At 47.8% G+C, this 25193-nt stretch overlaps 1 protein-coding gene across 1 annotated transcript; it reads right to left on the bottom strand.

Annotated features, from left to right (window-relative positions):
- Positions 1–10975: 10975 nt before the first annotated feature.
- On the bottom strand, positions 10976–23905 carry LOC732806 (restorer of fertility 2). Its single transcript, NM_001112421.1, has 11 exons — positions 23553–23905; positions 21327–21473; positions 20658–20800; positions 20417–20570; positions 20080–20309; positions 12828–12917; positions 12557–12730; positions 12327–12464; positions 11845–11982; positions 11665–11726; positions 10976–11541 (listed from the first exon to the last, which is right to left on the bottom strand). Exons 1-11 carry the CDS (start codon positions 23650–23652, stop codon positions 11268–11270), a joined length of 1650 nt encoding a protein of 549 aa, NP_001105891.1. The 5' UTR covers positions 23653–23905; the 3' UTR covers positions 10976–11267.
- Positions 23906–25193: the final 1288 nt, after the last annotated feature.

Genomic DNA, 25193 nt, shown 5'->3' with positions numbered 1-25193 from the left:
ATCTCTGTATTATATCTCGACATATTGTGATGTTTTGTCCAAAATTGATCTCACGTGTTCGGTTCAAAGGTATGAATATATCTTTCTGAGTAAATTAGGACTCCCTTCCGAAGTTGCAAAGAAGATAACCTAGAAAGAGCATAATAATTTTGGATATTAATGATAATATATTTCAACAGGTGGTAGACAAAGGACTCTACACAATAGATCAAAGAATCAAGCAACATATGCCATCACTGTTGGATCAAAAGTGCACGTAGCCCTTAAATTGGACAATTATCAGCCAAGAAATAGTCAACCAAATATAATGAGTTTTCTCGATAGGTTACCTGAAGGATCATTAAACTTTGTGTAAGTTCACTATCTATCCATATGAGAATTTTGCCCTCAAGATAAATTGTCGAGTTGTGACCCCTACTCTGCTAAATTGGAGTGTAAACATGAATGTATCAATTACAATTGTTACTGTAAAAGCTAAAGTTAAAACTTTGGTGTCAGAGACAGAATTAATTACATGAGAATGTAATCTACAAGTAACTAGTGAAATGCGCTGACACTTGTATTGGGAACAATAAGACCAAACCATTATCCAGTTGTGTATAATAATTAGGTTCTGTTGCTAGAGAAGTGCAGGATTTTGTTCATTCGCTCTCTCATGTGAGCCATGTATTTTCCAACCAAGCCAGCCTGTCTAACGTAATTAAATAGACAAATATGCTGATTGAATGAATCTGTGGCATAATGCACGACCTCATGTTAACAAAATATATCCTATAGATATAATAAAGTACTTAGTCTAACCATGAAGGTCATATATCATAAAATATTGCTCTACAAGGGATATGTAGATCAACCTCAGTTGTTGTGACCATTCCATTTTTAAAACCTTGTTGTAATGAAATAAGTAACACCATTGGATAATCACACTGAAAGATCGAATGGTATACTAAAAGAAATGTGTATGACACTACATAAGGCACCTAATCGGTTAAACTCAGTATCATGTCGCGTTTCACAGTAAACACTGCCCTTGTTGTGTGTTCCAAACAATGAAACCCGAAAGGAGCTTTTAAAATCAATTCCTTTTTAATAAAGTAGTAAGATATTCCATGCAAGCCATACCTAGAAGTGTTAAGTGAAAACAAGCTAAGAATGGTCAAATTCCTTAATTGAATTTAATGGTGAACCCTCTAAGTTGGATTGTCAATGGAACATAAAAAGGTTCACTAAATGTCAAAGTAGTTCAACAAGTTGGTTTTGATAACTTGCAACTATATTGTGAACAAAAATGTACACGAACCGTGATTTAAAGCTGCTTCGTGTTCAAACTCGAGGAATAAAATTTTTAATCCTTAATATAAGCACCATAGCAACATCCTCACCAATCACAAGAGCTCCAATACATCTTCACTTCATATGACCTACATATGAGACCAAGGTGGCGATTAAAATTGGTTAAAGGTTATGAAATTTAATTCAGCACCACCTAGGTAAAATGAATATATTGCAAGCATACCTCATAGCAAAGTTCAGTGTCACATTAAGAATTGAGAGTTTGTTAACACTAAGTTATGTTAGGAAATGAAAGAGGTTTAATTTGAAGATTGTTCTTCATAACTGCCTAAATTCGCTTTGAATTCAATTTACCTCGATGAAGTAAATTCTTGATGGAACTCATTTTGTCCTAAGTCTACATTCTTTCAGACCACAATAAAATTTATCAAGATCTTAAGGAAAACTTTGATGAACAAGAATGAAGCAATAAAACTACTATATAAATTACTAAATAAGTGTTTCGGATTGGATGCATATCCGAGAGTAAACCAGTCAATTAAAAGCAGCAAGTACTTTACCACTATTGACTATACCCACCTAGAGACATGAATATATTCATATGAATTTTATTATGGATTTACTTATAACGTCTCATAAGCATGATTTCATAGAAGTCATCATTAACAAATCCACCCAGCATATTTACTCCTCAAGGAGAGGCAAACTGGAATAGGGATATCAGCTTGCACCAACCAAAACAAGGTGAAGCTTAGGAGGAAGGCATGACCACTGAAGAGTCACGGATTAAACGACGAGAACACGTACTAGAGATCCTTGTCTTAAGCTCGTGTGCATCTATTGTCCACGAGATTACCTAAACATCTATTTATATGAGCTTGGTCATGAAGCGATAATGGAAAATTCAAACCCCTCCACACTTGGAGACATGGAGGGAAATTTTGGAAGAATGATAAAACTATGGATTAGACCCCATACAACTTCAGAGATGGAGATGATGAGGACATACATGATGTAACTAAGAAGTTTGTAATTATCTTGTGAAAAGGATAACCTTCACACAATATGACACCTAGGATAAGTAGTCGAGAAATTATACAAACTTGGGTCAAGGTTCACTGATGAGAACATGGCCTAACTTTGGATTTATGCAAACAAGTCACAAGCATTCTATCGGCACAACAAGCACAAAAGCAAACACAAGTTACACTAGCGGTCAAACTAAGAAAAGCTACAAATCATCTAGATACGTACCTCTAGGACACAACAAACAAAGCTAGAAACCTCATACATGAGCATGAGACTTCTAAATAGAGGTTTCACCCAATAATCTCAAAATTTTTTGGATTAGGGGTTCTTTTGTAAACAAAACGGATAACACATTTACGGTTTCAGGCATTAAGGGTTGACTAGCTACAACTCCTTAGACAGCAAAGAGAGAGAAACACATACACTGCCTAACGAGGTAATCTAAAGGATGGAGAACAAAGAGCGTATCGAAGTTTATAGGATAGCGATACTTCACACAGTTTCCAATTATTTATTATTGGAATAAAGGCAAGAGAAGCATGTTCGTTCACAATCACTAATTATTAGAATAAAGGTGAGAGAAGCATATTCATGCACAAACAACAAATACGATGCAACAATCAGTATGCATGCTCGTCCTATTCGTCATCACAAATTTTGCCAACCTAATGTGGCAATAGCGTTCTATATCGGTGGCATACCTACGTTCTCTCTCGGTATATTGCTAGTCGTCAGCTACACATATGGGTTCGAAGTTAGTGTACCTATAGAAAATTTCATCACAGCCCAATTCCCCATGATGCAATTCACACATGATAGTTTATCATAGTTTATACTCCATATATTTCTAGATGGAGGCCAACTCCTCATTAAGCGTCGTGCCACGCATAGGCTCCGCTGTCACACTTTAACCACAAGGCAGCTCATTGTGGTAACTCACCTTCTTACCTGAGCGTAGGTGTGTCGTTACAAGTACATTACACTTCTCAGTATTCCCATGTCTGCATATCCATACACATCCATGGGGTACTGAATCCCAGAAAAGTAAATACTCCACATCGCAGCCTTCATATATACATATGTAGAACATGTATATAATCAAGCGCCACATTTAAGCACTCCCCTAGATCGATGTTTGTTCGGTCAAGCTCTCACATCTCACCTTACTTGAGTGTCAATCCATTCAAGATTGAATGGTTCCAAAAATAACATTACACATGTATGCAATATTCCCCTAGGTTGTGGGTTAGTGTTTTAATCTAAGACACCTAATTGTCCTTACTTTTAGGGCTTAACAGAGGATGTCGCTAGCATTATAGTTTTTCAAATCTATTTTTCAAAACCAAACAATGTGTTTAGTTGAAAATAGTTTTTCCAAAACCAAAACTTTATTTTGAAAATATGTATGTGATCGTATTATACTCAATCATGCTCTGATATCAGCTATGGCAGAACCTCCCAAGTTATCGAGCCCACATGCACATGTCTTTGTCCCAAGGACCTCAAACGGCTATGCATGTGTACCAAACAACTTAACAGGATCTCTCCGAGTGTCCCAAGGACCCCGGATAAACCACTGATAACTAAGATCGCATGATTAAGTAAACACAAATCACACACCAACAATTGCAGCGAGAATAAATTCTTTATTGCAAAATGATTACAAGTTACAATAAGTTTACATTGTACAATTATCAGAGTGATTACAAAAGAAAATGATTCAAAAAGATTACATTATGAATGTAAGAAACATTTATAAGTTCAAAAATACATGCTAGCTTAAGTGACAAACCTCAATAAAGAAGCTAAAGATGGGATATACTTATATAAGAAGGCCGAGCCCACCAGCACTTAACATCAACCACAATCAAAGTGACTCATAACCTACAACAACATAGGGAATAAAACCCTGAGTACACAATTACTCAGCAAGGCTTACCCGACTAAAGAAAAGACTCTTAAGGGTATGCTGGTCTGTTGGGAATCAAGCTAAAGCTCATCAAATTTCAAAGACTCATTTTGCAGAAGAGCTTACTAGTTGTGGATGGTTACACCAAAATTTTATTTCACAAATTAAGTACTTTTCCTAAATCTAGATTTGTCTAATCTAGAGCATTCACTTGTCCTACACTAGCTTCCTTTTATCAACTTTAGTTTCACTTGTTATCTACGATGAGGGTTGAAGATCTAGTCTTCATATCCGAGAAGTAACGGCGATCTAAATCGATTAATACCCAGCTGGGGATCTCCAACCACACGATATATGTAGCACTTAACCCTTGTATATGTCAACCCGCATCTAGGTTTCTCATGACCAGAACAGGTTCACGCGACCCCAGAGCACAGTACCCCACCATCTAGCCACTTGGCAGGTGGGCACACGTTACTCCCGCCATCTGTCCGCTCCTAGTGTGTGCAAGCTGTTCTGGTATTGGTCTGGCCGAGGCAAAGCTTAGCCATGATGAGGCATATGGCCAGTTAAAGGGTCCTAAATTAGCAGGCCAACAATCGTTGTGGTCCTTAAACGACACAGACGGGAGACCTATCCTGCTCAACATCTAGTTTCATCTTATTATTTACCTCCCAAAACCATGTACTTGATAGAAGTACAGTACTTGAATAATGAATTCGTCATCGTGAGTGATGCCTTCATTATTGCAAGTTCCTTTTCATAAACCCCATATCCAGTGTTGCACAGCATTCTTTTTAAAAGAAACAACTTTTAGTTTTCTAAGCAGGGCTAAGATTCATTAGTTCTCTTTATAAACCAGGTATCAAGGAAGATAATCAAATTCCAAGGAATGGTAATGCATCAAGTGTTTCATCACTCAACTCCTATCACCTAATGCAGCATATAAGAGATAAAAAATTTAAAACAACAAGGAGGTCGTAAATGCACCAGGGCTTGCTCGGATAACATTAGGTTAGTGTTGCTTAGATGACACTTGCTTGGCGAGTGTCTTCCATCCTGGCACTTCTTTGATTCATCCCCTTTCGCTTCATCCATCAGCATCACCTTGAGATTAATCGAACTCTTGTCCTCCACATCACGTGATCAATTATCGTACCTATATGATATGAACGAGTTCTACGGCGAGGGCCTCGGGTAGGACATGTTGCATATTCTTCTTCTTTTGCCCTTCTCTGGGTTACATGGGCTGGACGCCTCGAGGGCGCCCTCCTTTAGCTTCCCATCCCATTTGTTCTTGTGGAAGAGGGCCTCGACTGCCTCCTGCCCCAAAGCAAACTTCGTGGCGATGTCCATTAGCTTGTTGGCCTTAGTTGGGGTCTTGTGACCCAACTTGCTGACTAGGTCCCGGCAGGAGGTGCCCGCGAGGAAAGCCCCTATGACGTCGGAGTCAGTGACGTTGGGGAGCTTAGTGCACTGTTTTGAGAACCTACGGATGTAATCGTGGAGGCTTTCATCAGTTTTCTGTCGGCAGCTCTGGAGGTCCCAAGAGTTTCCTAGGCGAATGTACGTGCCCTGGAAGTTCCCTCTGAATGCTCGGGTAGAGTTGGAGAAAAAGAGAGGGAGGTTTCGAATAATGAGATTGTCATCACTCGTCCCCCGAGCTGGCAGGCGAGCTGGTAATCCACGAGCCATAGCTCTAGCTTTGTTTCCCCTAGATACTTCGTGATAGTAGTCGAGGCCCGGAACCAAGGCGGGAATGGCGCCCTGCGGATGGCCTTACTGAAGACTTGAGGGCCTAGTGGCTCAGGATAAGGACTTCAGTTCTCCCGGCCATCGTAGCGTCCACCCTGTTGGGGGCGGTAGCCAAATGTTTCGTGCTGTCGGGTGCATCCATCGAGACGGTCATGGACCACCTAGGGTTGGCGATTGTCCTAGAGACGGTCATGCACCATGGGTGCCCTTTGCCTGGTATGCGTAGGATGCACCAAGGCTTCCCTCTCGAAGCGAGAGGGCCCGGCTAGAGGCTCGAAGCTGGTCCCTGGAGTCAAGAAGCCGAACTCTCGGCCTGCTGGACTGCCGCGCATTCTAGAAGCCCCCGAAGTTCACCGTGGATGTGGCATCCCTCGATGGTGGAAGGCTCCGGTGGGAGGTTCGGCGGTGTCGGCATCTTCCTCAATGCTATGTAGGATGTCGTGGGCCTTCGCCCGTGCGCCTCCGTTGAGGGCTTTGCCCACAGCTTCTCCTTCCAAGGGATGTTGTAGTTGCTGCAGGCATTGTTGTTCTTCCCTGAGCTTGCTGTGCAACTCCTGGAGCTGCTAGAGGTGAGCCTCACATCTTCCTGGTGGGGTCTGGGCCCTATCTAGGTTGTGTGGTCGAGGCTGGTCGTCCTCCGGTGGCATGCCGAGGTGATCTCCATCCTCGGGGAGCCCTAAGTCGACGTGGAAGCACTCTCGAGTCAGATCGTAGCCTTCACCACTGGAGCTGTAACCCTCCGAGTTTTTGGAAAGCATCTCATCACATGCATACAGGAACTTTAGCATGGACTCGGGGTCTCTTAGCCCAGAGAAGTCCAGGGCGAAGCTTGGGCCATCTTCTTCCTCAGAGTCCAAGCACCTGGAGGGGAACGGTAGCCCGGCATACATCTTAGTGTCGTAGCCGGTGTCGAAACACGGTTGGAAGGGGATGGGGTTGAACACGGATGGTTCTCTAGGGAGCATTCGGCTCCTCCCGGCCCACAGGTGGGAGGGCAGGTGCTGCTGACACCGTACCCTTTGCTTGACGTCGTGGGGGAGTGGTGACCCCCACGTTGGAGCAGGTGGTGCCAGGAAGGTTGGCGCAAGCACTCTGGGCGAAATGTTGACGCCGGCCAAGTCCCTTGAGAGAGACTCAATGTCGTCATCATTTTCGACTGCATCTTCTGCACACAAAGTTCCCCGTGGGCACGATTGCAGTTGCTCCGTCTTTGCCTCCTACGACGAGAAGGGCGACGACGGGAGCCTTGATCCTCAGGAGGGGTAGGCGGGAGGAGTACCATGTCGTACTCGATGCGGAGAGACATGAACAAAACACTCCCGAACCTGATCATCGTCCCAAGCCTGAGTGGGTGGTCAAAACCTGCCATCTAGAGCTCTAGCAAGAACTAGGGATATTGCACGTGACTAGACCCCTAAATAGCGTGCCAACTGTCGGTGTTTGGACTACGGGTCCTTAACCAACCAGTAATGTGCCGCGTGATCGGCTCTAGATGGTGTGCGAGATGACACAAGCGACTATCCTGGTTCAGGCTTCTCGAGGCCCTACTTACAGCAGAGGGGATGAGGCTTATATTACTCGCACCGTGGTACCTGTAGTAGGGGTTTACAGGCACGGTGGGAGAGGGGAAGTCCCCAAGTCCCTAGAGATGATTGAGGCAAGTGCCAATATCTAAGACAAAGTGAGGGAGCAAGAACTCGTCTATGTGTGTCTCTTTCGTCTATGGAGGGACCACTGCCCTATTTATACACCTAGGGGAGCGTCCATGGCGAAGCTAAGTCTTGTATTTGAAGGAGAGATACTGTGACATCTGACGTGACGGCAAACTATGTAGTAGATTCGCGCCTACTGACTTAACGTAGAGAGCCGAGGCCGAGACCGAGGGGATATTCGTATGCCCGAGGCCCCGAGGGAGTGGCCGCCCATGGCATAGTGGTTGTAACAGCGCCGGGGTATGGGCCAAAGGCTGCTTACGTGGTGCGTCATTGTCCTGGCGTGCGATGACGTAGAGATTCTCTGTAGCACTCATCGAGATCAGAGCCCTCGCTTGGTTGATGCAGAAGTCTTCCCGAGGTGTCAGCCAAGCCGTCTCTTGACGTGCGTTACAGTTGGGCAGAGTGGCTGTCTGCGGGATTCATAGCGTAGTCGGTGGCCAAGACCGAGCTCGGGCGAGGCAGAGAATTTGCCCGAGGGCTGAGCTTAGGTCGGGCGAGGCAAAGAGATTGCGCCCGAAGACTCGTCCGCTCGGATTGTCATATTAGGCGTCCCATCGGAGGGCATGAGGCGGCGTGCGCGCACTGTTTGGCATAGGCGTAATCATACCGCTGCACTTAGACGTGATCGTTGTCTTGTCCACCATTGTGCTCCGCTGCCACAGCGCGGGTTGGCACACGCATTAAATGCACCTGTCTCCTGCCTGTTTTCGAGCCCCGTTGTCCTATCTGCTCGAGGTTGGCTCGGGCGAGACGGACTAGGCGGAGGCAACCTCGGGCGAGGCAGAGTGAGTGGTGTCGACTTGGGGCGAGGCGGAGCCCCGCTCGAGGTGGGAGACCCTCGGGGAGATGTCTCCGCTGTTTATAGGTGACTCGACTGTCACCCCTCGGGAGTTTAGTCCTTATTTCTCCGAGTGCGTTTGTTAGGGGGTAATTCGAGTGTCCCTAATTATCACCCCTGATAGTATCCGAGCAACTTGGTGAAAGAACGGCTAATTGGATTCGTTCTAGAAAACCAAGGGAAACTGAGGCTGGTGTATCTTTTAATGATCCCACTGTCAAAGAAGCATCAAAAAACATATATGCAATGGCAGCTAAGCAGATCCAAGGTATATTTAAGCCATAAAGGGAGAGAGACATCCTAACGGCTGGTCTCGGTAGCCCTGAGCATCCTGGTCGTGTATGAGAATCTCATCTAAGGAAGGATGGAAGGAAGGACTCGGACCACAGTGGGAAGATCTATACAAGAAACATGATCGATATAAGGAATAGATGGCGGATTATTTTAAGGAGGAGGCTTAGAAAGAGTTTAAAAACCTGATGTCTCAAATGCTATCGAATCCTCCTTGAGAATTGGTGCAGCAATTGGTGAGTGCGATGTCTATTCAAAAGATGACCACTCCACAGATGTAAATAATTCCAACAGCTCAACCACAGTATTCCACCGATTGTACGATCGTCCCAAGCTTTGTTGCGTCGATGGGAAATAATGTCCACTATCCAGTTGATGACATCACAAGGCATGTGGCGTGCACACTAGTTATAAGATATGGTATTAACAAAGAAAGTAGCCACATGCCTTGTGATCTCAGGACATAAGTTCCATGGAAGCGACATTCCATAAGACTATTGTAGGGTAGAAGTGATGACGGTTGTCCAAGGATCCGAGGACAACATGCTAGCCATCCTTGGGCTTGATGGTATTGTGACACTTGGACACGCTATCAAGAATGTCATCCTTTGGCCTCGAAGGGATGTTGAATTGGTTGATCCACCACAGTCATCGTCGTCACCTGCCCAACCGTCTCTGCCTCATCAAATTGCAGTTCCTATTGTACATCCATCATCACCTCCTCAAACTTCACATGCTTCTCCCCATCCTCTTTCTGACCCACCGTCTCCACCACCTTCTCCTTCTCATCCTCTTGGTGACCCACTATCTACGCCACCAATAAGGAATCCACCTTCTCCACAGCCATCAAGGGATCCACGGCCATCAAAGAAATCTAAATTTTATGCACCAAAATTAGTGTCCCCGTTCGAGAAAAAGAAGAGTAAAGATACCACTACTGGCACAACTCGATTTTGTCAGGTATTGCTCTATGCCTCACTTTCAAGTGAGCAAGTGGTATTTCGATCTGGTGTAAGTGGTTTTATCGGACTAGATTCAACAGCCTAACAGTTTATTCCGATTTAAGTATGTCATCGTCTCTAAGGTGGGACCTAGGCACTTAAGCCAGAATAATTTGGGCGGTTCCACCACAACTGTTGGGGTCTTCTATTTTCGAAGGTCCTCAAAACATTATACTATCAATCAAATGTGTTTCTGGTGCTTTAAAACGACAGCGAAGCTAGCCTTCGTCTAAAGCATCGCATGAGCAAGAGACGAAGCTAGACAAAGCTAGTCTAGGAAGCTTCGATTCTATGGGATAAACACGTGGACAGGGCAGAGGAGAGAGCTTCAGTTCCATGATACCAATGCACCATCAAAAGCTTCAGTTCCACAATACCAATGCACCATCAAAAGCTTCAGTTCCACAATACCAATGCACGATCAAAATTGAGTGAGAAGGACCTAGAGGCTTGGCCAGCACGACAGTGAAGGGAAAAGATGGCGCTACCCTTAAAAGGTTTGTAGTTCATGTGTATAGGATTTGTGGGCTTGTTTGTGATTTCATATGAAGCTATACTCCACCAATGTAAATAGAGGTATAGCACCATGCACAGGGAACACTTTTAGAACGAGGAAGAATTGAATATCTTCGCCTCCAAAGTTGTATTGTTCTGTCTTTGAACTCTTCCTGATAAAGCCACAGATATATTTGTAATCATTTATAGTAATAAAAGAAGAAAGGGTAATATGTTTGAAATGAATTATTTTGTTATATCCTCGTGTTCTAATATCTTCAACTGTGTTTATCTTTCTAACTTTCTCCCTTTAATTAATATCCCTAAAGAGAGTGAAAAAGGAAGAAATAATTTATCCATGTTACCTTGATTTTGGTTTATTTGAGTAGTCAAAAGCAAGTGACCAACACAACACAACAATTGTGCCAATCAAGGCTATCATCTCTATTAGATTCATGGCTTAAAAACTAATTTTTGGATTATCGAAGGAGGTGATGCAACGAATCTTCAATATACCTATTTTATTATACACATGACATTTGGAGACCATACGTGAGTAAAACCCTTTTAAATTTTTTTTCTCTAATCTTTCTCTTCCCTTACATTCTTCGCCAAATCTAGGGAATCAACACTGATGACAATTAGGGACTTAACCATCAAAGACACTAACAAATGCATTTTCATAATGAACTCTGCATATCCGTTGCTAGAACAGTCTTATCAAAAAGAAACAAAATAAAAGGGAGCAACCAAATTGCACAATATATAGGCACCAACCATAAAACTTATTAGAGATAACTGAGAACCCAGGCTAGGGCAAATCTTATTATAGTTGTTCTTCTTCATCGTCATCTATCTGATTAACGCCTTCACATTGTTCGGGGATGTGACCAGGAAATGAATATACGTGGTTCTCGTGCACAAGGCCACACTTGCAGCGTCTACAACCACGCGGCGTTCTTGATTGGGGTGACGACCGCCTTCACCTGCAGGTAGTTCTTCAGGCTGTCAACGCCCTTCTCCCTCCCGATGCCGCTCATCTTGTACCCACCAAACGGAATCGCAGCATCGAAGACGTCGAAGCAGTTCACCCAGACGGTCCCGGCCCTGAGCGCGCGCGTCAGGGTGTTGGCCGTGTCCAGGCTGTTGGTGAACACGCCGGCGGCCAATCCATACTGGCTCGCGTTTGCCCTCTTGATAACCTCATTGAGGTCTCTGTTCAAGCACAGCGAAAGTTATATATAACCAAAGAGACTGTTTCTTAAGATTTATTCGCATTTCTTGATTGCTTGGTTATTAATTAGAGTTTCAGATAGCGGACAAGAGGATAATGCTCACTTGAACTTGAGGATCGACTGCACAGGCCCAAATATCTCCTCCTGAGCAATCTTCATGCCGTCCTGTAACAGCCATGTAACGAACTTTAAATATATCCTTCTTTGTTTCTAATGGAACACTAAGCATATCTTGCAAGAGACAGAAATTTTGTACTGGTACTTGGATGCAGTCAAAGCTCACCTGGACATCTGAGAAAATCGTTGGCTGGATGTAGAAACCCTTGTCACCCAACCTATCACCACCCGTCACAAGGGTAGCTCCACCGTCAACACCATACCTAATGTAGCGCAAGATCTTGTTGAATTGCTCGTCGTCAATCTAGGAAGAGACAAAATTTGCATGTTTTCATCAGTCCAAACGCGAAGAAAATGTAGAGTCACGTTAGTGAACATCATCAACCTTGATAGATGAAACTTTCAAGATTCTATTGTATGGCTTTAGTTGATCGAAGGAATGGTTAAAATTTGTATCAGTTATATCAGAATAAAATTGGCAATGTAATGGCTCGTTGGTTGAACTTAGAATTTTTTTTATGAGTTTACCGGCGAAGCAGATACTATGTGAATGATATGTCAAACTTATAGGAGCTCCATGGAATTCATGGGTGGCAATGTAGAGGTTGTAACTAAGTAACTCATTAAATATCCAATTCAGAGATGTACCTGCGGGCCCTGTTCAACACCTTTCCTGAACGGATCACCAACGACGCGCTTCAATGCACGAGCCTTGGCCTTCTCCACAAACTCATCATAAACACGCTCATGTACAAACGTGCGAGATCCAGCGCAGCAGCATTGTCCCTGACAAATTCATGCGACAAGAAAGATATTTAGGTAGAATGAAACTGAAAACACAGTTATCATGCTTATTCTGACATTACACCGACAAATACCTGGTTAAAGAACAGGGCAAAGTGCGCAAGCTCAACAGCATGGTCAACATCAGCATCGTCCATTATGATGAAAGGGGACTTGCCTCCTAACTCCAGTGTCACTGTCTTAAGGTTGCTCTTTGCAGCCAACTCGAGAATAATTTTTCCAGTATCGGTAGATCCAGTAAATGCGATCTTTATTGAAGGAAAGAAATAAATGTTTAGTCCAAAGGTATAGTTTTTCAGACCATTCTCTATAAATGCATACAATATAGTTTAAATGTGTATTTACCTTATCAACATCCATGTGACTAGCAAGAGCAGCACCAGCAGTAGGGCCAAAACCAGAAACGACATTCACAACACCCTCAGGTAGTCCAGCCTATTTAGCATGCAAAATATGATCAGCTCCGATTGAAAGAAGAAAAAAAAAAAACAGGTTATATAAAAGTCATATCCCTTAATATATTCTAACAACCAAGTGGCCCATTGCATGCTCAAAGCAGCTAGATCTAAAAATACAGTTATACATGCAACACATGTGATACCCATGATTAGAATATACTCCCTATGTTCCAAATTAAAATCCATTTTAGCCTTTTATTGGATTCATACAATAATTAGTGTATGTGTTTTGTATGTGTCTAGATTCATTATTATTTATTTGAATATAGATATAAAAAGCAAGTGATAAAACGTTGTGGGACGGAGGGAGTAGTAGTTTTCATAAAAAAAGACTGATCTAGGAGGAACTAGGTGACATTTCATTAAGAAAATAGGCACTCAACACCTCAACAAGGACCTGGGTGGTTTGGGCATACATCAACATCATCGACAACTGAGCTAGCGCTGCTTCCCATATAATGGTTTTCATATACAACTAAAATAAATGATGTATTTGTTGGAATGTGTGCCCATACCCTAATCAGGGGTTGGGAGTGATATTAAATAGAGAGAGTAACTGGGCCAAGGCCCATTACACAGGGGTATAACAGTCATTACACAGGGAATAACACAAACCCTAGACGGGTAGTCTAACACCCCCCCGCAGTCACAACTCTATCCTGTACAGATGTTGAGGCTGGATCGGAAGTCTAAAAAGACACTCGACGGTAACCCCTTGGTGAAGATGTCGGCGAACTGAAGCGTGGTGGGGACGCTGAGAACGCGGACGTCACCGGCAGCGACACGCTCGCGGACGAAGTGGAGGTCGATCTCCACATGCTTCGTGCGCTGATGCTGCACGGGGTTGGTGGAGAGGTAGACCGCGCTGACGTTGTCGCAGTAGACGAGGGTGGCGCGCTGGAGGGGACTGTGAAGCTCGTGGAGGAGCTGGCGCAGCCAGGAGGCCTCGGCCACGCCGTTGGCCACGGCACGGTACTCGGCCTCAGCGCTGGAGCGAGAGACGACGGGCTGCCTCTTGGCGGCCCAAGAGACGAGGTTGGCGCCCAGGAAGACGGCGTAGCCGGAGGTGGACCGGCGCGTGTCGGGACAGCCAGCCCAGTCAGCGTCGGTGTAGACCACGAGCTCCGTCGTCGGGGATGGGCGGAGTAGGAGGCCGTAGTCGAGGGAGCCGCGGAGGTAGCGTAGAATCCGCTTGAGCGCAGTGAGATGGGGCTCCCGCGGAGTGTGCATGTGCAGGCACACCTGCTGGACGGCGTAAGCGATGTCGGGCCTGGAGAACGTGAGGTACTGGAGCGCGCCGGTGAGGCTCCGGTAGGACGTCGCGTCGGCGACCGGAGGCCCGTCGTCCTCAGAGAGCTTCGCCTGAGTGTCGACAGGCGTGGTGCAGGGCTTGCAGTCAGACATGCCAGCCCGCTCCAGGATGTCGATGGCGTACTGGCGCTGGTGGAGGAAGAGACCCTGAGGCCGACGTTCGGCGGTGACGCCGAGGAAGTGGTGGAGGGGCCCCAGGTCCTTCATCGCGAACTCCCGCTGAAGGGCGACGATCGTGCGGTGAAGGAGGTCGGCGGTGGAGGCCGTGAGCACAATGTCGTCGACGTAGAGCAGGAGGTAGACGGTGTCGTCGCCGCGCCGGTAGATGAACAGGGACGTGTCCGACTTGGCCTCGACGAAGCCGACAGAGGCCAGGTAGGAGGCGAAGCGGCTGTACCAAGCCCGTGGCGCCTGCTTGAGGCCGTACAGGGATCGGTTCAGCCGGCAAACCAGGTCCGGACGGTCAGCGTCGACGAAGCCGGTGGGCTGGCTGCAGTAGACAGTCTCCGTCAGAGTGCCATGGAGGAAGGCATTCTTGACATCGAGCTGATGGATCGCCCAGTCGCGGGAGAGGGCGAGGGAGAGGACGGCGCGAACAGTGGCGAACTTGACGACAGGGCTGAAGGTCTCGTCGTAGTCCACTCCGGGGCGCTGGGTGAAGCCCCGAAGGACCCAACGGGCCTTGTAGCGGTCGAGGGAGCCGTCTGAGGCCAGCTTGTGGCGAAATAGCCACTTGCCGGTGACCACGTTGGTGCCTGGTGGACGCGGCACCAGGTCCCAAGTGTGGTTGGCCAAGAGGGCCGCGTACTCCTCCTCCATAGCGCGACGCCAGTGTGGGTCGGCGAGGGCAGTGCGAACGGAGGAGGGTACCGGGGAAGCGTCGGGTGGAGTGCTGGTCGTAGCGGCTGCCAGGATGAGCCGGTCGACGGGGCGGAGAACGCCAGCAGCGCGTCGAGTCACCATCGGGTGGACGTGCCCGGGGTCGCGATGGATGGCGACCGGGTGGTATACGGATGACTCGGAGTGAGCCACCGGAACGTCGGGAGCGGCTGGAGGGGCCGGCTCACGGCGGTGATAGACGACGGCGGGGTCGGCGAAGCGGGCCGCGCCCGTCGATGGACACGCGTCGGGGGGTGCCGAGGTAGTGGTGTGGCCGCGGCGATGGTAGACGAGGGCGGGGTTGGCGAAGCGAGCCGGAGTCGACGGGGCCGCGCGTGGCGCAGGCGGGGTCGACGGGGCCGCGCGTGGCGCAGGCGGGATCGACGGGGCCGTGCGTGGCGCAGGCGGGGTCGACGGGGCCGCGCGTGGCGCAGGCGGGGTCGACGGGGCCGCGCGTGGCGCGGAAGAGGTCGTGGGGGCCGCACGAGGAGCAGGTAACGGCGCAAGACGGGGAGCCGAAGGTGGGGGAGGAATCGGATCGGACTCGAGGAGGGAGTCAAGATCGGTGGGTGGGGTGGAGCCAGCAAGGGGAAACACATCTTCGTCAAAGACGACATGACGAGAGATGATGATGCGGTGGGAGGTGAGGTCCAGACACCGGTACCCCTTGTGGTCAGGGGAGTAGCCAAGGAATAGACAGCGGGTGGAGCGAGGAGAAAGCTTATGTGGAGCGGTAGCGGAAGTGTTAGGGTAGCAGGCACAGCCGAACACGCGAAGGTGGTCATAGGAAGGGGCTGTGCCGTAAAGGGCGAAGTGGGGGGTAGGGTGGTGTACCGCCTTCGAGGGAAGACGGTTGAGGAGGTGGGTGGCAGTATGCAGGGCCTCTGCCCAGTAGCTGGCAGGGAGAGACGCCTGGAAGAGGAGACAGCGGAGCATATTAGTGGTGGTGCGGATCATGCGTTCGGCGCGGCCGTTCTGGGCAGAAGTGTAGGGGCACGAGAGACGCAACTGGACGCCATGAGTGAGGAAGAAGGAGCGAGAGGCGTTGTTATCGAACTCGCGGCCATTGTCACACTGCAGAGCACGGACCGGGCGACGAAACTGAGTGGATACCCAGGTGAAGAAGTGTGTGAGGGTGGTGAATGTGTCCGACTTCAACCGAAGCGGGAAGGTCCAGAGAAAATGGGAAAAATCATCCAAAATCACCAGATAATATTTATAACCAGAAAGACTGAGTACAGGGGAGGTCCAAAGGTCACAATGAACCAGATCAAAAGCCTGCTCAGCCCGAGAAAAAGAAGTAGTAAATGGGAGACGAGTATGTCGGCCTAACTGACAAGCATGACAGAGACCCTCAAAATGTCCCCTACTACATGAAAGATCGAGACTACTGGTAATCTTGGTCATGACGTCGGGTCCAGGATGGCCGAGACGTCGATGCCATGTGGTGGAGGAGGTGGTGGAGACCAAGGCAGGAGGTGGAGACACGCCGGCGGTGGAGGGCTGGAGCGTGTAGAGAGGCCCCGAGCTGTCACAGCGGGCGAGAAGGGTCCTGGTGGCCAGATCCTTCACAGAAAAACCAGAGGGGTCAAACTCAATGGAACAGGAGTTGTCAGTAGTGAATCGACGAACAGAAAGAAGATTGTGGGTGATGTGGGGAGCTACGAGAACATCGTTGAGGTAAAACGGCCCAGGGAGAACCGAGGCACCTACTGAGGTGACTGGCAGGGTGGAACCGTTTCCAACGACGATCGAGGATGGGTGAGAGGGGAGTGGGGGATGAGAGCGAGAGAGCGTGCCTGCCGTGGGGGTGGTGTGGTACGAGGCACCGGAGTCGATCACCCAGTCGGAGGGGGGTGGGGTCATCGCCATGGTGCTGAAAGCAGCAGCGAGGGAGGTGCTGTCCCAACCACCAGCCGGCGGGGACCAAGGCGTCGAGGTGTGGGTCCCCGGGGGCAGGAGCGCGGACGGAGCCTGGGGCACGACGGGAACACCATAAGGAGGTGCGCCGTAGTGAGGTGTAGTCAAGAGGGCGGGCGCCGGAGGACGGGGGGTACTCGGTGCCTGGCCCGGCCACATGGCGATGGTCCCGGTCCAGGGGTTGTAGAAGGACGGCCACGCGTGGCCGCCACCCCGGCCGGAGGGACCACCACGAGAGGAGCCGCCGCTCCCACGGCCGCCCTTGCGGGAGCGACGACCCCCGTCGGTCGTAGAAGTCGGACGAGGGGCCGCCGGGACGGCAGGAGGGGGGCGGGTGGGAGCCCCGGTCGACGGAGGACGGGTGGCCTGGCCCCCTGAAGGCGGCTGACCACTGGTGGGAGCGCTGTAGAGGGCCGAGGCAGGAGTGGGTGCCTCATTCGCCATGGTGAGCTCCTCGAGGAGAAGCTCGTTCCGCACGGCGTGGAAGGTGGGGAAGGGCACGCTCCTCTTGATGAGAGCCTTCAGGTGGCCGTAGCGGGGGCTGAGGCCACGCAGGAGGTTCAGCACCAGGGTACGATCGGCAACTGGCTCGCCGAGATCGCGGAGAGAGTCAGCCAGGCCCTTCATCTGGCGGCAGTATTCTCCCACGGAGAGGTCTCCCTGAGAGAACAGGTGGAACTGGGCGTCGAGGTGGAGCGCCCGCGCATCCCGATTCCCGAGGAACTGGTCCTCGAGAGCGAGCCACGCCTGGCGAGCAGTGTCCGCCTGATCGCGGATGATGTCCTGCAGCTCAACGGTGATGGTGCCGTGGAGCCACGAGAGGACAACGCTGTCCATGAGGCACCAGGAGCGAGGCGGTGGAGCGTCGTGGTCGACGAGGACGTGATCGTCGAGGACGAACCGCCGCAGCGTGAGGAGGACCTGTCCTCGCCAGCGGGGGTAGTGGGAAGACGCCGGATCCAACACCACGGACACGAGGGCCCGGATGTTGTGCAGACCAGCGGCCTGAGCGTGGAGAGCAGCGATGAGGTCGGCGTCGAGGTCGGAGGCGTGGGGGTCCTCTGGGGGCTCCGCATCGGCGAGAGTCGGGTGGCCGAGGAGACGCTGCGTGGTGGCCATCTGGGTGGTCAGAGCAGCGCCCAGGGCACGCTCACGCTCCAGGGCGAGGGAGGCAGCGCGCTCGCGCTCCCGCGAGGCCATCACAGCGGCCTGGATCGAGGCGAGGGTGCTGACGAGCGGGGGGTCGGTGGTGGGGATGGTGGAGGGTGCGACACGATGACTCCAGGTGGGTGAAGCGAAGGCGGGGAAGCCCGGCGGGGAGGTGCGATGCAGGGGCAGCGGGGATGAAGCGCGGAGCGGTCCGAGGCCGGTGATGTACGGGGCCCCTCCATGGGCGGGCTCGCTGCCGGTTGCAGCGGGGGTGATGGTGCCGGTGGCGGCAGTGGTGTTGGCGTCCATGGCGGCGGGGTTGCAGGGGCAGGGGCGCGGCCTGGCCAGGTGCCTGGTCGAGGGGGCGCAGGGACGACGGGCGCCGCTCCCAGGGGGAAGGCCGGCGGCGGCGGCGTGCAGGGGCAGAGGCCCTGGGCGCGCAGGGGAGGAAGACCGGCGGCCGACCGGGGGCGGCGGACGCGCAGGGGTAGAGGGGCCCTGGGCGCGTCGGGGAAGAGGGACGGCGGCGGACGCGCAGAGGCAGAGAAGCGCTCCGCGCCTGGACAGGGGACCGGTGGTCCGGCGCCGGCGGCTGGGAGGGAGAGGGAGGCCGGCGGCTGTGGAGCCGGCGGCTGGGAGGGAGAGGGAGCCGGCGGCGGCTGGGAGGGAGAGGGAGGCCGGCGGCTGTGGAGCCGGAGGCTGGGAGGGAGAGGGAGCCGGCGGCTGGGGTGCCGGCGGCGGGAGAAGAGGGATGGCGGCTGGAAAAACTAACCCTAGCCCTCTGATACCATGTTGGAATGTGTGCCCATACCCTAATCAGGGGTTGGGAGTGATATTAAATAGAGAGAGTAACTGGGCCAAGGCCCATTACACAGGGGTATAACAGTCATTACACAGGGAATAACACAAACCCTAGACGGGTAGTCTAACAGTATTAATCTGGCCATGGTTCTAAACTGTTACAATCAGCGCCCGAAGAAGTGTGCAGGCAGATTCTTTCCATTTCTCTATAAGATATAGTTTCCCTTTTTAATGGATAACCTTGGGATTTTGCCCGCAACTAAAATGAGGCCCACTTGTTCATTACATTTTGCATAGATAGAACAAGTTCTTTAAACTTGTACGTGCAGTCTGAGCTACTACCATATCCTCCTATATATGCATAATGCATTGGTACAAGGTCAAATTGACAAAGAACTAGGACTCAATATTTTGAAATTTGAACCATTCGTCTCTTACATGCTCAATTAACACCGATAGATAATTTTTCCCTCATTTGTTTCCATCTTAAGAGTAGACATGATGCAAAGTGACTCAAGGGAGAAAATTTAGTAAAAATAACATTGAGATTTGAAAGATCACTCCATCCATCATCTATACCACTATATAATCTATCAGTTTAAACTTTGCAAAACCCGCTCAACCAAAGCACTCCCACACCCATAACCTCCACTAAATCCACCAAACAAATTGCACTCAGACTAATACACTATCAAAATCAACAGTTCCGATCGCTAGATAACCCTCTTTCCCTTAATCACTCAAATTCAATAGATAATATTATTTAGATTATCCCTCATCCCTCCCCCTCCCACAGCGACCCCACCGCCCCCTCCTCCTCACTCGCACTAACACCACCGCCAACCCCTCCATTGCTCTCCCCTCCTCGGAATCGTAGCGTTAGACCGGTCTATATACTAGTATTATGAAAGATAAAAAGAAACATGGTTGACTAATCCTAGCATCTTTTATTCCCAATAAAACACAAACATGTCACTAGAACATATAAAAAAAGTTGTATGACGAAACAAAGCCCATTCTCTCTAAGTAAATTCAATAATTGCAATAAAAGAAAGTGAGTACTAATTTACTTCACCAACCTCATGCAACAATTTGGAGATATACAAAGCCGATAGAGGGGTTTGTTCAGCAGTCTTGAGCACGAGAGTATTTCCACATGCCAAAGCAGGGCCAACTTTCCAGGCATACATCAGAAGAGGAAAGTTCCATGGGATGATCTGACCTGCAACACCAATTGGCTCATGCAAGATCTGTACATGGTGTGGGCCATCAGCCGGCACAATGAGCCCATGGATCTTATCAGCCCAACCTGTGAAAAAAAAACAGAGGAAATGGAACCAAGTTAGACATGGAAGTATATATGTTTGTATTGTTCCAGACAACTTCCGTTAGTTAATATTAAATTAAGGTAATCACCAGCATAGTAACGCATAAGACGGGCCACCATGGGTACTTCAATCTGGGCTGCTTGCTCATATGGCTTCCCGTTGTCCCATGTCTCCAAAGCAGCAAGCTCGTCATTGTGCTTCTCTATCAAATCAGCAAACCGCAGTAGGATACGGGACCTCTCCTGCAAAGTTAGATTCCAACCATCTGTGAGCATGGCTTCAGGCCACGATGATACGGCAGAAACTAAAATCTCAAGCTGAGTGTTTACATAGGCAGTCATCTTCGGCCATGGCCCTTCATCAAAAGCCTTGCGAGCCGCAGCTACTGCACGGTTAATGTCCTCTGCGTCACCCTCAGCCACATGAGCAATCACCTCCCCTGTACGAGGGTCCAGAGTTGGGAAGGTCTTGCCTGATAAGATGAAAATTACACATCGCAAATGGTGAGTTTGACTTATCATTGACAACAGAAAAAAAAACTACAATAAATCTTTGCCATGTTGCAGGTCTGTATTAGATAAAATTTTGGCAAATATATGGTGGATAACAGAACTGTTTGAATTCTTAGAAGTGCAGTGCTTTGTGGTGAAGCATAGTTTCTAAAGGGGGGATGATTTACAAGGGTGTGGGTTTGTACTCTAATGAAGTCTAAGCAATCATGCATATTTTGTTGTTGGGTAGCATATCAGCTTGAAACACTACAGATGACATGGCATTTTCATTACTCTTCTTTTACCCCTCACATTAAAAGCAGATTTTAAGCAACAAAAACCGATCTATATTTTTTCCATTTTGTGGGCCTACAGGTATCATGTGTAAGCCCAGAAAAGTGGCTATTGGATCAGCCTTGTCAATACTAGTTTTTGTTGAAAGAAAAAGTCTAAGGATGCTTGATTACTAACAATCTGCTCATATAGAAAAGAAATGGAGTTTCATACCGGATGCGGAATCAACAAAGTTCCCATTAATGAGGAGCTTTGTGTAGTTCACATGGACTGACGGCGTGATGGGCTCCTCTACTGCTGCTGCAGTGCTGAACCTCTGAAGGACACCTGGCAACAGCCTGTGCATCCCATCTGCAGGCACTGTGGTAATATGCTATTTACTCATAGATGCCAAGACTCATAGAAACATAGTAGCGAATTTCTGAGAAACAAATACATTAAATGAGGCCTGGCTTTATATATGGCTAAGGGAAGGGATTTCTATTTTCCTAACGCCCCGTTTGGATCACTGGAATTGAATTCTATTCTAATAATAGTAATTTAGTCATATACCAATTAAGCTAATTCACTTTTATACAAAATATATTTGTATACTATTATTAGCAAGATGTCCTAAATATTTATTTGCTACATTTTTACTATAAAGGAGTAGAACGAAGAGTGTCATGTAAGTTACATATTAGAAACAAATTCTAATCATGCATAAAATCATTTCCTATCCTACACCCTATGAATTTGAGATAGTCTTATATCTGAACTTTGGAAAGTGGTGGAATGCCAAATTCCAAACTAAATAAGTTACTTTATTGAGTGAATTCCAATTCCTTTAAAATGAAGGGATCCAAACGCCCCGTAAGAGAAATTAGTTTATTTTCTCTTGGGAAAATAGGAATCTTTTGGAAAAATAGAGTTCTCAAATTAGTCCTAAAAGAGACATTCTGACCATATCTGGTGCCCCAAAGCATGAATATCCCTAAACATGGCATAGCAAGACAAAGGCGCATTGTATGTGATATATCCTTTTTGTTTCTATACATATAGCGCTATTTCACACACGTGGTGAATTTTTTTTCTTGGAATTCAGCAATAGTGAATTGAAATTACCACACTATATTTGTTGAAGATTTTGTAGCAGAACAGAAGGAGGTTGGAACACATCATTTTGTGGCACTGGGCTAATGGCAATGTTGCGTAAAGCAATAGATGGAAGATGCTTTGTTCTGTTACATCAGAACTGGCTACCTTTGACATTTCACTAAGTTGATCATGAATTTCTTGACGTAAACAGATCATGGTTGTCCTTTACAATCTGTAGAATTTCGTGAGTGGCCAGCCACCAATAATCCAATATCAAGCAGTTGGGGGTAGCAAACAAAATTGCAGAGAACCAAAAGCTCTGGTTTTCCACAGTGCTGACAAGGACCGGAGGAAAAAATCGGCATCTTATCGTATCCCGGAAAATTCTTATCTGTGGAGCGGAAAAGTCCAAACACCTATTCAAGCCATGACTCTCAGTGTCAGTGATGACGCACAAGGCCAAGAAGTCACACATCCCGAGTCCTAAGGGTGAGGGCAAAGGTGGAATTGGAAATGGCCATAATTGCAGAAGGCACGCAAGACGATGGTGGGTAAAGGCGACGTTGGACAGAAGAGTCGAGTGGCCGATATCTCCAAGAGATGAGGACTGGTACTGTACACACAGCTAGTGGTAGACAGAGCAAGAGAAATGAAGATGAGGTGATCACTCAGAAGAACTAATTGTAGAGAGATTACATGAGAAAATCATGTATGTGTTTTTGTTTTTTTTTTAAAAAAAAGCGAAATCTACAAGGTTCAACCTTTACGTCAGGAGTCATCTATGGAGCAAAAGGAAGCCAGCCAAATCTGACAACAATCTAAAGGCGATACTAATTGTAGAGAGATTACATGTGAAAATCATGTATGTGTTTTTATATTTTTTTTGAAAAAAAAAGAAGGCGAAATCTACAAGGTTCAACAACCTTTACGTCAGCAGTGATCTATGGAGCAAAAGGAAGCAAGCCAAATCTGACAACAATCTAAAGACCGCACCTCTACACACGGGCATCACAAGTTTTAAACACCCAGGAATTCAGATAGTGATGCCTGCTCGACTGATCAGATCCAAAGCGCAACAAGAAAAAGATGACACCACACGACATATTTATCCCGATCCCCTTGAAGCGAACAAAGAAACCCGGGGGGAAACAGAGGTGGGGGCATGCGGTGGTATCATCATGAACAAAGACAAGATCAAAGACAAGATCAGGAACCCGTAATACAAAAAAAATAGAGAACAAAAAAATCCTGTTACGAACACGAAACAGGGACCGCCGCAAGACCAAAATCCATAGCAGTGTACTAGTGGTACGGGCATATTGTGAGGTCCAAGAAGCCCGGAGCAATGAATCGAAACAATACCTGTCCTGCGCGGCGCAGAGGGGGCAGCGGGCGGCGCGCCGGCAGGGGCCCTCGCCAGGAGGCAGCGGGAGACGAGCGAGGACGCGGCCCTCCGAGCCATGCGGGAAATTTATTGCGCCCGCCGAAAATCGAAGCCTCCGCTACTGGTTCCTCCGATCCTCCGCAGGCGCAGTAATGGAAGCGGATGTCCTCCTCTAGTACTTGCAGCAGTGCCCGCCCGCAGCAGGAGAAGCGGCAGGCAGAGGAGGTTGGTTGGTTGGTGTGGGAGTGAGGACCAGTAAGTAATGGCTGCCGGTGCCTGGTGCCTCCCCCTTTGCGGCTTTGCCCCCTCTTGCGCTTGGATTTGGTTTGGGCTTTTGGGATTTCAGGGCTCGAATGGGAAAACGAGGGTGTTTATGGCGTTATTTTAAGAGCAAGTTTAATAATAAAGTTTATTGTTAGCTTTAAATTCTTACTAGTCGGTTGCCCGCGACGGCTTACAACAATACCCACGTAAACTATCCATCAAAAAATTTCAAGATTTTTTATTGATTGTCTCCGCTCTCTGTATAATATATTTTTTGATTTGGCTAACTGATGTTATTGTTTACTCCATGCAAATATGTCTTGGTACAACACGGCCAATAAAGTGAGCGATTAGAAGAGAGTTCACAACGATTGACTGAATGAATAGAGATTATAAAATGACATAATTTCATCATACAGAGACCAAATAAGAGAGTTTATGAGATCAAGTTTCTAAAATAAGTCCCAAGTCAAACTTATAAAAAAGATAAATCAAAATATGGAGTGATTGCTAAAATCAGGCATCAATAAAACTGGATACGCTCCATATAACTTATGCTACTTCATAGCAATTACTAACGTTTAAAACCAACAAATAACCTTTCATTTTGTTGTTAGTGTGACAAATCATTGCTGCTCCATCCAATTCAGCAACCTCAAACACCATGTAGTCCATTGTGGTCTCAGAAACGACCTAATGCTTTCAAGAGCCAAGAACGTCGTGTCGTGCTTGGGCTGTAGCCTCGGCCCGTAGTGCTGGCCCGGCCCGACACGATTATTTTTCTATTTTACAAAAAAACGTATATACCTATATACAATTTATATTCAATATTAAAAATATCTTAGTGTGATGTTCTAGTGGTTAGACAGTTTCACCTAGTGTCTCCTGCACTTCTTCTATCAGGGGCATGTGTTCGAACCCCACCTCCTGCACCATTTTTTTAATATTTTACGCTGATTTAATTAAATGGATCGACGGGCTAACGGGCTGGCCCGACACAGTTAGCAGACCGGCATGAAGTGTTTGTGCCATAATTGTGGCCCGCGTGCCGATTTAATTAAATGGATCGACGGGCTAACGGGCTGGCCCGACATAGTTAGCAGACTGACATGACGTGCCTGTGCTATAGTTGTGGCCCGCATGCATCTAGCCCGTGTCGGGCATCGTTTGGCATCTATAGACGTGCAGCAGATTAATTTGAAATAGCTGTGAGGGGTTATTTGTAGCTTTAAGTATAGTATAGATTATATCATCTAGAACTAGAACCAATAATAAACACACTTATATAATAAAGCTGATTTTAAGGTTGGCTCTTAGATAAATCTCTCGTCTTTTTCTTTTTCATCATTTTATCT

The sequence above is a fragment of the Zea mays genome, chromosome 9, assembly GCF_902167145.1.
Source record: "Zea mays cultivar B73 chromosome 9, Zm-B73-REFERENCE-NAM-5.0, whole genome shotgun sequence".
Taxonomy (NCBI): Eukaryota; Viridiplantae; Streptophyta; class Magnoliopsida; order Poales; family Poaceae; genus Zea; species Zea mays.
Note: the sequence above shows the minus strand (reverse complement) of the source record. Positions and strands in the feature narration are given on the sequence as shown.

What these genes read in the sequence shown, in the direction of transcription:
- LOC732806 (NM_001112421.1), bottom strand. Translation starts at nt 23,652, where the DNA reads ATGGCTCGGAGGGCCGCGTCCTCGCTCGTCTCCCGCTGCCTCCTGGCG. An exon ending in GGCCGAAGATGACTGCCTAT is followed by an intron (nt 20,571 to 20,657) that starts GTAAACACTCAG and finishes CTAACTTTGCAG; the next exon opens with GAGAGGTCCCGTATCCTACT. An exon ending in GTGTTGAACAGGGCCCGCAG is followed by an intron (nt 11,983 to 12,326) that starts GTACATCTCTGA and finishes GTCTCTTCCTAG; the next exon opens with ATTGACGACGAGCAATTCAA.